This window comes from Ambystoma mexicanum, chromosome 7q (assembly GCF_040938575.1).
Source record: "Ambystoma mexicanum isolate Mex_15411 chromosome 7q, UKY_AmexF1_1, whole genome shotgun sequence".
In the NCBI taxonomy this organism is placed as follows: domain Eukaryota; kingdom Metazoa; phylum Chordata; class Amphibia; order Caudata; family Ambystomatidae; genus Ambystoma; species Ambystoma mexicanum.
The window spans coordinates 712,169,770-712,184,321 of NC_090941.1; the positions used below are offsets into that span (position 1 = coordinate 712,169,770).

At 44.7% G+C, this 14,552-nt stretch overlaps 1 protein-coding gene across 4 annotated transcripts in view; it reads right to left on the minus strand.

Annotated features, from left to right (window-relative positions):
- The window catches only part of IFT88 (intraflagellar transport 88), a 2,010,164-nt gene that overhangs the window by 1,553,496 nt on the left and 442,116 nt on the right, over positions 1 to 14,552 (minus strand). For all 4 annotated transcript variants that reach the window (XM_069640006.1, XM_069640003.1, XM_069640005.1 and 1 more), the window contains 2 exons: positions 9,363 to 9,477; positions 9,021 to 9,252 (listed from right to left, as the gene is read on the minus strand). In XM_069640006.1, coding sequence (XP_069496107.1) covers positions 9,021 to 9,252; positions 9,363 to 9,477 — 347 coding nt within the window. The remainder of the gene's footprint in view (positions 1 to 9,020; positions 9,253 to 9,362; positions 9,478 to 14,552) is intronic.

The window sequence follows — 14,552 nt, forward strand, 5'->3', positions numbered from 1 at the left end:
TGGGTGCCCATACGTCACTGTGTGACAGTGAAGGTCGCTGAAGGTGTTTTTCCTGTGTTCCTTCTTGTGCCCTGAGAGAAGCTGCATCAGTGTTTTCTTTGTTCTTCAACCCGAAACGACAGATACAGCTCTTGGTGTAAACTGGACCTGCATCTTCACCCGCAGCGCTTGGGCACTTTGAAGCCGAAGCAAGGGCAGGAAATCGAACCTCCGACAACCCCCTCCAGACCTGCCAAGTTTGGACCCAAACCAAGCTAAGGGTGGTGAGTACTGAAAACACTTACCGGTGGCCCCTTGTTCATCCATTGCATTTTACACACGGAGGATCCCTCATGGTCTTCTCTTTGGCTTGGGTACCCTCTGCTTCCTAAAGCCCTCCAAAAGTTGGGAAAAGCCCTGTTCGTCGCAGCAGATCCTCCCCTGACTCTTGGAATCTGTTTTCACCCATCAGTATCCTGTCCCTAACTTTGCCAGCTCCTTAGAAATTGCACTTTGTGACTTTTCACACGACCGAGCGCTTTTATGCTCCATTCAAAATAGGGCTGGACTTATACAGTTAGGGTTGTCCATCTCTGAAGATGGTCTATGCTATAAAGATTGCCTGCCCTTTTCCCTTACAGGTATTGGCAGAGTTTAGACCTTTACCGCATTGACACCAGTGACTGTATATATTTTACAAAGTGTGTTGTTTGAGTGGTGTTGTTACTGTGCATTTCATTATTCACTTGTGTTTATTCATGGGCCCAATAAATTGTATATTTTTATACACTACTCTCTAAATGTAATTCTTGGTGTCTTACTGTGTGGGCTCAACAAAGATGCCTGATCACCCCCACTCCACCAAAGACTTAGCATTGACTGCTCTCCAGTTACGGTGAATTGGTCTGGCTATCATCCCAGAAGTGTCACGTTTCACTAACAAGGGTGGCCTCCTACACCTCTATTCACCGGAGAGGAGTTTAGAAATCCATTCTAACAGTGTACAATTAGAGAGGCCAGAGGACCCGACAGGGGTAGAATGCCCCCCCCCTCCTGTATCACCCAGAAGCACAATGTTGGGGTTCATTGGGATTAGCAGTCCCGTAATCTCTTTAATTTGGGATAGCACTTCTTTCTAAAAGCAGTACCCTGCGAGATCACATGGTTCAGTCTATAATGGCCATTGACTTTGACTGTGGTCGAACTTGGCAAGAACCAGTCTGCGGAAATTAGGTCCAAGTCCGAAGGCCCCAAGAGTGCCCTCTATATAATACCAATTTCACCCTGTGAAAAGCCTTGTGGGAATCCAATGCAATAATTCCCAATTCAGCCACCTCCCTGTGACTAATCTCAATCAAATTAAGAACACTTTGGATATTATCATGAGTGCTACGATCAACTATAAACCTTTTCTGATCTACGTCAACAATGTTTGGGAGCACCTCCCTATGCACGTTTTTTTACATTGTCCCTTATGGTTTGTAGACATAACGCCTAGACACTTTAAGCTTTTGTCCATCAGACCCCAATTTTATCATATCCTTAATACATCTTAGTCGTTACTCTGATCCAACTCTGGTGTATGACTTCTGAGCATCCTACATCCCCACAGAGAGGGGCACACATTGAATTGCAGCCTCTGCCAGGCGCTGGTTGTTTTCCTACAAGAGGGTAGCCTTAAGCATGTCTCCCTCAATGCCCCGACAAATACCACTGATGTGAATTCTTCAAAAATATTTCAGCTAATAGAGATTTCACCGAAAAATTTAATCTTCTTTTTACTTTTTTCTTAATGCGGGGGGAGACCCCCACAAGATCAAAAAAGGTATTTATAGCTGTAATGAATCCCATGGAATCATCACTGTTTTCCCGGCAGTTATCTCCCCACATGCGACCAGGGGACAGCAGCCGCTACCTGATCCTGACCTTGGGGGCAGCTATATGAGGGAGGATCACATGGGGGGAGACAACCTCCCCTCTCCCCCTTGCACTTCTCGTTCTCACACTTGCACCATTTGAATGACACAGGGCATAGTAAGATTGTTTGTCTTGTCCTCCCTCTGTCTTCCCGGTCTTTTCGCCGTGAAACAATTATGTACAGGCGCGTTATGAATGACTTATCATATCGTATCATAACCTCTGGGGAGAGGTCATGGCTTCATCGGAAGAGACATGGTATCCCCATTTTCCCTTGAGGATAACCCTCCCATATCTAATACCCTCATGACCTATTATCATGTGTCTCCTCATCCTCCTATGAATGGTAGTACAAATCTTTTTCTAAAACCCATAGGCCAACCTTACAACTCTGATTTGCCTTGTGAAACTTATGAAAACACCTTCTCCAGTTCCACCTACCAATCATCCAGGACTGACTTGCCCTTGAAAACCATTAAGAATGTTTATCCAAGTTTATCTTGCAAATTGTCAAGAATGGACTTCCTTTCCCCGAATTACTAAAATACTGGGATGAGTAGGAGGAACCAAACAATGCAGAGCCCTAGTTGTTGCACATACACACATGTGACCGGGAAAAAATTTAAAGAGCAGAAGCAGAGAGTCGAGGTCTGCTGCTGGCAGGAGAGAGCTGTGCCTCTACGTGCAGATCGAGAGACTGAAAGGCTGAGACCGGTGTGGTGGAGAGAGCTATCTCAGGAGCCAAGAAAGAAGCTGCCACGCAAAGAGGACACACTGCAGGAATGCCTGGAGCCGACGATAGACTCCTGGGCGTTCGCAGGTGTTAGAAAGCAGCATTTAACTCGTCGAAGCTTGGAAAGAAGCAGACGAGATCAGCGGAAGCTGCGAGAGACGGGAAAGCCAAGAGGAAGCAGTTGCAAGAAGAAACCAACCCAAAGACTGTCGTGGGCTGATCGCGGGAGAAACCAGGAATGGCAACAAGAACCCGAGAGTCCACCCTAACAGCAGGGACACCGGGGTATATCGACGCCCACACTGAATGCAAGCAATTGTGAATAAAGAAAGCAAGAGAGCTTATTGTCAAAAGGGGAAATTAACTTACAAGTGACTACCTTACAAGTATGTGAATGTATACAGTGCAGGTATATGGGAAACCTGGACAGGATACTATATGAAGCAGATATATTATCAAACCAAGTAAATGTGCAAGTCTGGGAGAAGACAGAGCACATATGAACAGAAGCACTGGCAGGTGAGTATATCAGGCAACATGAAGTCCTCGCAAGAGAGAATACCAGACAGTAACAAGAAATGTACAAAAGTTAAAGAGGTCCTGAGAAGAAACCAGACAGTTCTGTGTGTCAGTGTTGTTGCTGGTCAAGAAAGGCACAAGGAACTGTTACTTGTGAAACATCAGAAGGTAAAGAGGAATCCAGGGTAAGGGAGCCACCTCTGGAAGAAGGATCTGTATCCTTGAAGAACATTTGAGTTGGAGATATTTATTCTTCCTTTTTTAACACTTTTCCAAACAATACAAGGCTAAAGACATTTCCATTTTAACCTTGGAATTTAGTTTATAGTGTGAGGGTCAGAATAGAACTTTGGACACGGGACAGTTTTGTTTTGGATATTCTGACACAGACAGATCCTTAGTTTTTGGTGTAGGTAGGGAAACACCTCTTAGAACAGGGTCAGAGAGGCATTTTTCGAACCCCTTTTATTTTAAATAAAGGTCTTTAACCAAAATCATGACTCAATTGAGTCAGAGTTTCATTCCTGAGTCCTCACATAGCATTCTTATACTCCTGAAGGCTACGTCCATAAGGACAGCTGGCTTTCCTCACCATGGTGGATGGCCGCAAACACTCTTATTCAGCAAAAAGGACCATTTAAGCAGCGCATGGTCTAAGTTTGTTCTAGACAGCATTAAGAGTCAGGAATGAAACTCGGAAACAGGTTAGTCATGTTTTTGGTTAAAGACTTATTGAAAATAAAAGGGGTGGGAAAAGGCCTCTTTGACTCTGCTCTAAGAGGAATATCCTTACCTAAACCAAAACTAAGGATCTGTCTGTGTCAGGATGTCAAACTCAAACTATCTGTGGGTTCAAAAGTTCTATTCTGACCCTCACACTGAAACTAAACTATAAAGGTGAAAAGGGAAATGTCTTTAACCTTTGAAGCTCTTGTAAACGTGTTAATAATAGAAGAATAAATAGTTCCAACACAAAAGTTCTTTATGCATGAAGAGTCCTTGTTCCAAAAATGGTAGCTCCCTTCCCTTGGATTTCTCTTCAATAAATACAAAGGTTGTGGCTTTTCCTGCTCTGCATTACTCTTTCCCTCTTCTTCGTTCCAGTACTTCAGTGATTTTGGGACACGAAGTCCATTATTGGTGATCCTCCCTCATATAGCCGCCCCCAGCGTCAGAATCAGGTAGCGGCTGCCGTCCCCTGGCCACATGGGATGAGGTCACCGCCAGGAGGTCAGTGATGACTCCATTGGATTCAGCACACTTAGTACTTTAAAAAGGCCTCAAAAATAATCACGAATCGCCAAACCAGATCTATCTCATGAAAGTTATGGATCAATGTTAGCACTGTTTATGAATTGGAGGAATAAGAAGCATAATTGTGCAACTGGCCCCCACACTCTGGCACACTTTTCATTAGCAAAGCCCATTAAATGGGATTCTTGAATCATCGCTATTTTAGCAGCCTGCCTTTCAATACAGGTTTGAATCTTGTGAGCCTTAATTATGATTTTTAGCTTACGTGCATTCCAGCTAGGTTAAGTACATTGATGCATAGAAGGTTTGTTTTAACATGCGCTTGGAGTTGAACCAACTCTACCCATAGTGAAGACCTACAAAAAATAAATATGTCTGAAGTTGTGTAGAAACTATGCAGTGACCATTTTGAAACTGCATACCATTTACAGATTCCCCATAATTGTTAGATGAACTTGCAGTGAAAAAAAGACCATTCAACCTCCCAAGGCCCATAACTCTGTACAATCCAACAAAATACAATCAAAGGTGATTGCCTAGGGGTGCTAGTGGGGACAACACATCTACCTTGCACACTGAGGGACAACTGCTTAGGTCAAACCTAGCAAAATTTGCCCAAGAACTATAGACTACAAAATGAAACATATCACAGAGACCCCTTTAAATACTCTGCGATGGTAAAACTCTTGATATCTCATGGGATCAGCTAATATCTTATGGACTCAACTATGGATTGCAAAGAAAACGTCTGCTATATGCTTCATGTATTTAGACCCTGAGTATGACCACATGGTGACGATACAGGTATTGACTGCAGAAAAGAATGTGCTCCTTCAGGGCTGGTAAAAGAAGTGTGTCTCGTCATTATGATATATGCAGAGATTTACACGGAAGAGCATGGTGTATTACAACCCTTTTTCTCAACGTTTCTGTTTGAGCACTAAGGACTGGCATGCTCTTTGGGTAGCGATTGTGAAGTCAGAGTAGAATTAAATCATATATTCCTGGTATCATAATTCTCCCAGTTCTCGTGCATCCTTATATTTATTGCTGAGTAAAGAGACTATAAACAGGCGCAGTGGTTAATGTGGCTTTGATGCAGGCACTAGCGATCTATGGGCCCTTTCCACTAAAAATTACACTGACAAAGGGGGATTCTGTAGTAAATCTCGCATGGACGACTCCAAAAATGGTTTCCAGGTTCTGCATCCTGGTTGATTCTGGAATGCCCAGTATGCTCTCTTCCTAAACATCTCCCTTCTCGAGCTCTCAGTTCATCCACCTCCAACTCTGAGGGTCAGTCGCTTTTCCAAGCAGAGAGTTGAGGGCAGATCTCTTTCTTCGGCTGGGGCCTCCGTGCCCCTCCCAAACTTGAGCAGAACCATCTACGGTTCCGGAAGCAACTCGAGACCTTCCTCTTCGCTTCCGCTTTCTCTCTTCCACTCCTCCTGCTGATGAACCATCTGTTCCACGCACTAGTCACCTGGCCACCCTCTGAACTAGGGCACAGGTCCCCGCCTGTCCAGTTGCACCATGCACTGCCTCTTGGCTCCCCCAGCACTTATGGTCTTTATCTGTAAGCCTACAGTCGCCTCTCTCTGCACTTATAAGCCACCTGTTGGCTGCACTCCGATTGCCTGCACTGAGCCACCAGCTGGGTGCACTTTTGATTACCTGCACTTTCCCCCGTTCCCCCCTTTGCACTTCTCCCTTCCCCTTCCCTGCACTTGCGCGATCTGAATGACACAAGGCCTAGTAAGATTGTGGTTTTGTTTTCCCTCCGCTTCCCCCTTCTTGTCTTGACCCGCCTAGAAACACTTGTGTAAATGCGCGTTATAAATGCCATCCAATATATGCTAATGTTACTTCTGCAAGATCATGCTTCTAGGCCCTTATTTGTAGCCTTTCATCACCTGTTTAAGATCCTGAACAGCCCACCACATTTCAGACTAATTATCCACAAGGGCATTAATGCGATTTACAGCTTCAGCTATACACCCACTTTCTTGAACAATCCTCTGCTGCATCAAAGACCAAGTTGTTCAGTTTGCAGTTCACAGAGTCAAACCAGGCAATCATCTGTTAAAGTATCAAGGAGAAATCTGTGGTAGGGGACTCTGCAATATCATCTATTGTTTACAAATGCGTCAATGGCATGGCACTTCCCTACCTCAGTTCTCCTGTATCCTAGCACCAAAAATCATGTTCCCTTCAGTCCCAATCTCTTCTTCTTTCTGTTCCTAGACCTCCATGTGCCCAATCACATTTTCGCTCCTTCTCCCGCTTAGCTCCTAAATTCTGGAATTCTCTCCCTCTACCTTTTCATTCTCTCACACTGTACTCTTCATGTTGTACTCAGTTGAAATCCCACTTTCTTTCCTCGTCTTAAGGCATGATACCATTATTCTCATCAATTGTACTGTTAATTGACTGATTTGTCACTCTACACTGTTCAGAGCTGTGGCGATAAACGCTATATATGCACAAATACATTAAAAGAAAGAAAAACTAGTCAGTCTCTCGAAATCTAACAGAACTGGAGGAGCCAGGTCAGTCATGTGTTGTTGTACCACTTATGTCCAGTAGCACAGTGAATAGCTGGCGACTCCTTCATTTCTGGCAATGGGGGACGGAGCTTTCTTAGCAAAGGAAAGTTGGGAGTGATATCCCCTCTTGAACCATTGTCATGTCCTGTCGTACTGTGGAGAGCTAGCAAATTGAACATTTTGTCAATGGGGGAACAGAGCTTTCTTTGTAGACTTGTTGATGGGGAAAGCGCGCGTGACTTGGACGTGTAGTGAATTCAGGCTGGGACTGTAGTCGGTTTCCTTTAGCTATCCGTATGCTTGCAGCAGTGAAAAGATGCAGTTCAGTAGGGAGGTACCCCAAATCCTCCAGGTAGAGCTATCACTCAAATAAGTAATACTAGGCCCAATGAGTAAAACAACCCTCAGAAAATGTTGTGCAGTGGGACAGGGTTTAGCAGTTCCTCAGTTACTGTCGTTGGCATGTTCAAAAGTGTTCAAGCAAGAGTCATCTTTTCAACATTCACCAATTCTAACATCTGAGCCATCCATCTAAAGAATGATTCCCCTTTAACTGAAGAATTGTAGGTGATCCTAACTTGATCCATAAATCAGGTCAAGCCCATAAATGTAGGTCTGACCGCGAATGGGCACAAGGGCACTAAAGAGTGCAAACGATATCAGGTCTGCCGCTTTTCAAGTGCCTTAGTGCTCTGTCGCTTAATAGAGAGAATGAGGATATGAGGGCGCTCAGGGAGACGGCTTGAATGCTAAGATCGCATGCAGGAGGTCCTCGGTGACCAATACATCTCCCTGGGCTGCTCTCATGTACCTTGTCGCTGGTGAAACAGGGTCCTGGCAGTGAGGTATCAAGGCGAGGCGAACTGTGACAGAATATCGTCAGTTGATATGATCTTTTAATGTCTATGTCTGCGTTCCGCAGATCCTTCCACCTCCTGAAGCCAATACATGAAGCATGCGTTTCTGCACAGCAGCAGGAGCCAAGCCAAGCTCAACAAATACCTTTGAGATGCAGCCTGGCCTCTGGCGAGTCAGATCTCTGGCACCAAACAACACACACTTATCGCTGCAAGGGATTGCAGTCCTGCTGCAGAAGCCTGAATCCAACAATGAAAAGTAAAATGTGCCTATCGGGCTGGGAAATGGGGCATCAATTAAACACTGCACTGTCACTCGTTGGCAGAGCTCCAGCATTACACGACCATCTTGAGTGATGGGCTCTCTAGCACCCTAAAATTAATGGCAGGACAATGCACAACATCTGTTAAAAGAAAAGGGTGGGTCTTCCTTGTTTAAGAAAAGAAAAAGAAAACTCAGTGAGAGGCTCAAAAATAAATAGAAAAAGAATTCACTCAGAAAGAAGGAGGAGCCATTCACTGGCTCAAACTCTATGTGGTAAAACAGGAAGTGGACGTTGTTCTACTGGGGCTGCTTACAAAGGGAAGGGGGGAACCCGGCACATGACAAGACACTTGTGTAACAGGGATTTTAAAGTATTACAAATTCTACAGCTGCATTGTGCAGCATCTCTGTAGCAGTTGTTCAACCCTCCTTGCTGCAGGAGCAGGCTGCCAAGCAAGTTGGGCAGAAGGAAGATTTGTCATGAAGGTAAGAATATAAATGTTATCAGATGTGGACTGGTGGGTGAAGAGTGAGGGAGGGAGGACAGGTTATTGGGATTTATACATGGGGCATACTAAATTCTTATGCAGGTACGATTATGCTGTGCATGGGAGGGGGAAAGAAACCTTGTGTTGCCGTGTGCATTTCACAGTAAGACTGTTCACAGATAAGGAAGCTGAGGTGGGGTTCAACTATGTTATTGTAGAAGTTTTGTTTTCTGTTGTAGGGAACTGCTTTTAACAGTCTGGGATGGGTTTGGCTGAAGACAATGTGAAGATAGAACCCAAATGTCATAGGCAATTATAGAGGATTATCAATGTTATAGCTTTACAACTAAGTAGTGATGCCTTGATTAAACTGTAAAAAGGGTATTGCTTCCACAAGTTCATAATGCAGATACTGCAGGCCTCAAGTAGTTAAAGGAAATACAACACAATCATTAAACTTACATTTGGTGCAATATATTTATCGTCATCATCTATGCCCAGTGGAACAGCTATGAGTTTCTGAAAGGCTTTCTTCATTTTATCTCGATCTCCCACAGCAAAATAGCAGAGTATCAGGTTGAAGCCCGCCTTTAGATTTGGAGACTCACTCATGATGTGTTCGAAAGAATTAATGGCATCAGAGTACTGGCCTGTCTTTACAAATGTGACTCCAATGTTCTGCATTATTTTAATCCTGAAGACAGAATAGGACATTTGTTGGGTTAGCCTCAGTTTTTGTATGCATTGACAATCATTTCTTTGTAGCATAGCAGCATTTTCTTATATGTGTCCCGCTGTACTCACCTCATCTCCTTATGGGCACTTGGAATCTGATCTAGGGCCATTCTATAGAATTTGATGGCTTTGGAGAAGTGCCTCTGTTTCAAGAAAATGTTTCCCATGTTCACTTTAAGTCTCCCTAAGTGCAAAAGCAAAGAGAAATCTGAATACTTGCATGAGGATGTATGTCACATAAAGAGAGCAGCCATTCTTTACTTGTTTGAATATTTCATGTTAAAACATAATACAAATTACTACATAATTCTTTTAACTAATGAATGATTCAGTATGTTTCAATTCTATAAATAAAACATCACACTGTCCTGTTCAAATCAATCAACATCCTCCTACTAAACTGTAAATTAGAAAAGAATCTACTACTAGTAACGGGCCCTCGATTTCTCAGCTGATATAACTGAATATTAGCCGCCACCTCACGTGCTTTACAACATCAATGTACCCTATGCTCGGGAAGGACCTTGCAGATGACAGCAGAAGCTCCTCTGTAATGCATCTGGGGTTTTGCTGTATTTTGACTGTCTTTCTACCTTTCTAATGGATCTAATTCCGTCACTTGGGTTGGCGACTCTTCCTCCCCTTTCTCACTACACAATGGTGTTCCGCAAGGCTCAGTTTTGGGACCTTCACGACTATCACTTTATACTATTCCTCTATAATTTCCTCTACTGTCTAAACTGTCATTTCTATATAGATGATTCTCCCATTTTCTGATCCTTTGCCTAATTTTCTGATCCCCCCTCCTGTCACAATGTATTTTACGCTCCCACTTCATCTCAATTCATCTAAAACAAAAATGTTGTTCTTCCCTGCTGCTGTTCGAACCAATGCTTGTCTTCCGCCTTCCAATATTCTATCCCCTCTCTTTCCACTATTTTGCTCCTCCTCCCCATCTCCTTGGAATTTGGGTGCATTATTATTATTATTTATTTTCATAGTGCAAACCTAGATCAGGAGCAACAGAGTCATAAAGCAAAACATGGATAGCGAGAATTTAACAAATCCTCATTAAACATTAGTAATAATTATCACAGTATGACTAAGGTTGGGTGAGTGCACAAGATAGCCAGAATCTAGGTTACACGAAAGTGAGGTTGGAAGAGCCAGTCTTCCGTTCTTTCCTAAATGGAAGGAGACTAGTCTGGATTGCCACCACGATGGAGTTCCAGACGACCAGAGTATAGTTCCTTCTTGGAGTGGTGGAGCATGAGTAGGAATTTGGTCTTGGTAGGTTAAGCTTTAAGTAGTCACTTGTCATCCACGTCTGAATGGCTTCAAGACATGGGCGAAGGTGAATGATATCTTGTGGGCCTGTAATTTTACATACAACAGTGCATCATCTGCGTAGTGATATGACGCAATGTTGGGGCCATTTAGGAGTGAGACCATGTTCCATAAAGAGGTTAAAGATGTCCAGGGAGATAATGGAACACTGAGGCACTGCACAGGTGAAGGTGTGTTGTTTGGACCCGAGGGAGCCCATATGGATAGCCTGAGGTGTGCCAGATGGGAAGGATTTGAACTAGCAAGCACAAGTTCCCATTGCCGACAATCTGAAGGAAGTCGAACACCTGATTGGTGGCTGTTTCAGTGCTACATTTGGGGCGGAACTCAGATTGGTAATCCTGGAACACACCAAGTTGCTCGATTTTTGTACCTCTTCGATGAAATAAAACAAAGGTTAGATGAAAAACCGACACTATGTGCCTCCAATAATCCTCTTAATTGCCTAAAGTTTCTGCATTATCCTACTAGGTTTTGTGACAAGGTCAGTAGTCTGACCTTGTCAAGAGGGGAAGGGAACCCCTCTCAGCCTTCGGTGGGAGACCTACCTGTGCGGAATCCAGAGCCAGTCCTACCCCAGAGGGGGAAGATGGCAGTTTTGAGGGCCCCATTTCCTGTACCCTTCTCAAGAGACAGTCCTTACATGTGTAGTACCACCTTGTATCACATCAGACCCTGTGACAAAGCAGCTGGCCAAATCCTCTCTCTTTTTTATAAAATAGCCAGAGAAGCAACACACCACCGGCAAAACAACAGCCCATCAGCGCCCCACCCAAACCCAGCTGGAGATTGAAAGTCCCCGAAAAGGAGAGCCAGAGCTCCTATGTGGATTTTTCCAAGTTCTATGCAGTCCACGTACCACTACAACCTGAAGAGGAAGAATCAGCGAGAGAAGCCACAGCTTCTAGGTGTCTTTGGAAGACACTGTGCACCGTTCTCTAGCCACAGCACACACGACATCGAAACCGCAGAGGCCACCTTTGACCACCAGGGACTGGAAGTAGAGCGTCAGCAACTCAAATAGACTGTGCTTAGTGCTTACCTTAAGGGGAACTACGACTCTGCCTCCTAAGAGGAACTTGAAAACTTTGCAGCACATACCACCACTTCTGCAACACGGAAGCCCCGCAAGAAGGGCTGAACCCACATTTTGAAACATTCTGTAACTGTGATCCCTCCCTGGCAGGTAACAAAGGGCCAGATTGACCATAGCAGAGAACCAATCAGAGAATAGGGAGGGGGAAAAACAGAGACAGCAGGAAACAAAGTTGTGGGTGGTTTAGGTGACGTCAGAGGAGGAGCAGACCAAGAGACCACCAGGAGGAAGGACAGTGTATTGGAGGGTGGAGGCGATTTTAGGAAAAGGTGAGGTATTGGATGAAAGGAGCAAGTGATACTGTTTGGCGTGTGTGCGTTCATGGCTAGCGAATGAGAATGTTAGAGAGTGTGGTGAAAGGAGGGTGATTGAGAAGAAGGTGGGGTAGAGTTGTAGCATTGGGGAGGAGGGATGGGAAGAATCCTGTGGAACCCTCACTAAAACCCTGTTTAAGTCTCCTCCCAAGTCACCAGGGGAGGGCAGACGCTTTCCGATCCCAACCCTGGGGGTGGTGTACTGCGGGAGGATCACCTGGGTTGAGACAGGGCGCAAGGTAGTGAGGAGATTCCAGCACTTTTCCCTCTGAAGGGGATATTCTTACCACTATGCCAGAAGAGCTTATGGCCTATTGTCATTTTAATATCTCTCAACCTCCTGCTAAATCGAAGGTGGTAAACCCTAACGTTGTAACACCCAAACCTATTGTAATAAAGCAAATAATCCTTCTGATCCCTAAAAGCAACAATCCTCCTCAATATCAAGGGTACGCTACAAGGAATAGTGGAAGTGTTGCCCTCTCTACCACATCTTCCTCTAATAGAGTTAAAACCTACATGCTGCTGTTAAAAATAATAAAGGAATTAAATCTGCCATGTGGACTACTTGTCCCAGAATCCCATAGGGACTGAGACAAAAAAGAGATATGTAGAAGTGGAGGACAGGCAATCAGGCCTACCATCCTTTGCCAGGGTCGCGCAATGAATGGCCTGCACTGGAAATCAATTGCCCCACCTCAGAGGCCTAAAAGGATGCAGCAGGAGGGGGAAGATAGAAGGAGCTGGAAGGCTGGCAGTAGTAGTAGAAGGAGAAGAGCAGAAGGCTGGCAGTTCATGAAGAAGTGTGATCACTTAAGGGACACCAGGACGTGGAGAGAGCAAATTCACCTGCAAGTTCTGAGAGCGCCCTGTGTTCACAAACCCTACCTCGCCGTGGCTGCACTGAGAGAGAACGTGCTGAGATTGAAGGTCTCCCAGGTGTGCCTAGTGTCTGTAATTGTAGAGCCGTGACCGGGCTGTAGCCCGAGGCCCGTAGCAGAAAGCCAGTCGAGGAACAGAGGCATGCAGGAGACTCCCAGTTGGCATGGCCGGCCGGAGACACCTGCGCTGTAGAGAGGCGTGGGTCCCAGGTGTGCCTAAAGTCATAGTAGAAGAGGAAGAAATTGGGAAGTTAAATTCGCCTGCAACCGCAGTGTTTCTGGAGCTGGTGAGTGAAGCTTGGAGTTCAGGTTCAAACATAAACCCTTGCCGGTAACTGTTACCAGCTCTTAAGTGGCTTACATAAGAGTAGAAGCAAGTAAAAACTGTTAATCGCTGTGAAAGCTATTCTTCACAATGGAAATGTATTGCGTGCACTTCTAGTGAAAGTTATAGTGCTCCCATTGTTGAACTTTGAAATGTTGCCGGAGTGGTTGCTTGTCTCCAATAAAATGGGGAACCGGGAACGCCTTCTAAAGTAAGCTGAAAACTCTGAAGCTGACTTCCACACTTGTTACAGGAACTTACAGCATCAAAGGAAGGCTGCGTGTGACCAATTGTGGGTTCCCGACTGGAGTAGCAAGTTTCTCCGTGGGAATATAGACCCTTAGAGATACTTAAGGTTGAAGATCTACCTTAAAGAGTGGTCGCGTATGCTTAAACTTGTTTTCTTTTTGAAGACTGAACCTTGTAACACTAAGAACGAATAATCATTAAACGCAGAAGATGTTATATCAATAAGAAGAACAATCATTACCCAAACCAAAAGGCACACCCTTTCTATAGTGAAGAAAACCCTGTTTAAATCAATCCACCAAAGGGGCAAAGTTGTTAAAGGTCCAGTAACCTCTGCTACAAAAGGGACATTGTTATCTGAAGTTGGAAGTGTGGCAATTCAGCTTCAAGGTAGCTACTGGAACCAAGAAGGTGTGTACAAATCTGGGGAAGGGTGCTGGGTGCTTGTAAGAAGATTGAGCAAACAACCCGTAATGCTGAGACTGTTGAAGTTGGGAGAAAGTCAGTCTAGAAGCAGAGGCAGGTTATCCTTGTGGCAGTAAGGCAGAAAGAAGAGGCAAAGAGGCTGCCCTTTTCTTGGAGCATAGGAAAGAAGAGTGCCTTGCCCACTTGTAGAGGTCGAAGTGTCTTGTCTTTAAAATGACTAACCATTCTAATATATCAAGTTGAAGCAGAAATACCAGAACTGTGGTTGTGTATAATACGGTCAGTGAATGTCACATTGAAGTTGGTTGAATTAGTGACATAATGTGGAACCAAGGAGTCTTTTTCCACAGTAACAGTAGTAGAAGGGGGGGCGTGGCTAGATGGCCACGTAAGAGGACGCGTCCGTGAGGAGCTCTCTAGATCCGTTATTGATCCTTGGAAGAAAACAAAGTTTCCCGTGTACACTGCACGCTGACAACATAGCCAAGTGTGCATGAAAAGCTGGTGCATGTCCTGAGCGTTTTGGGAGCCTGATTTTAGGAGGATGCGCTGAGTTCTGGCAAGAAGGACGAGATGGGATGTTTACATGGGCAAGATGGCGGACTTAGACAAAGGGTCGTA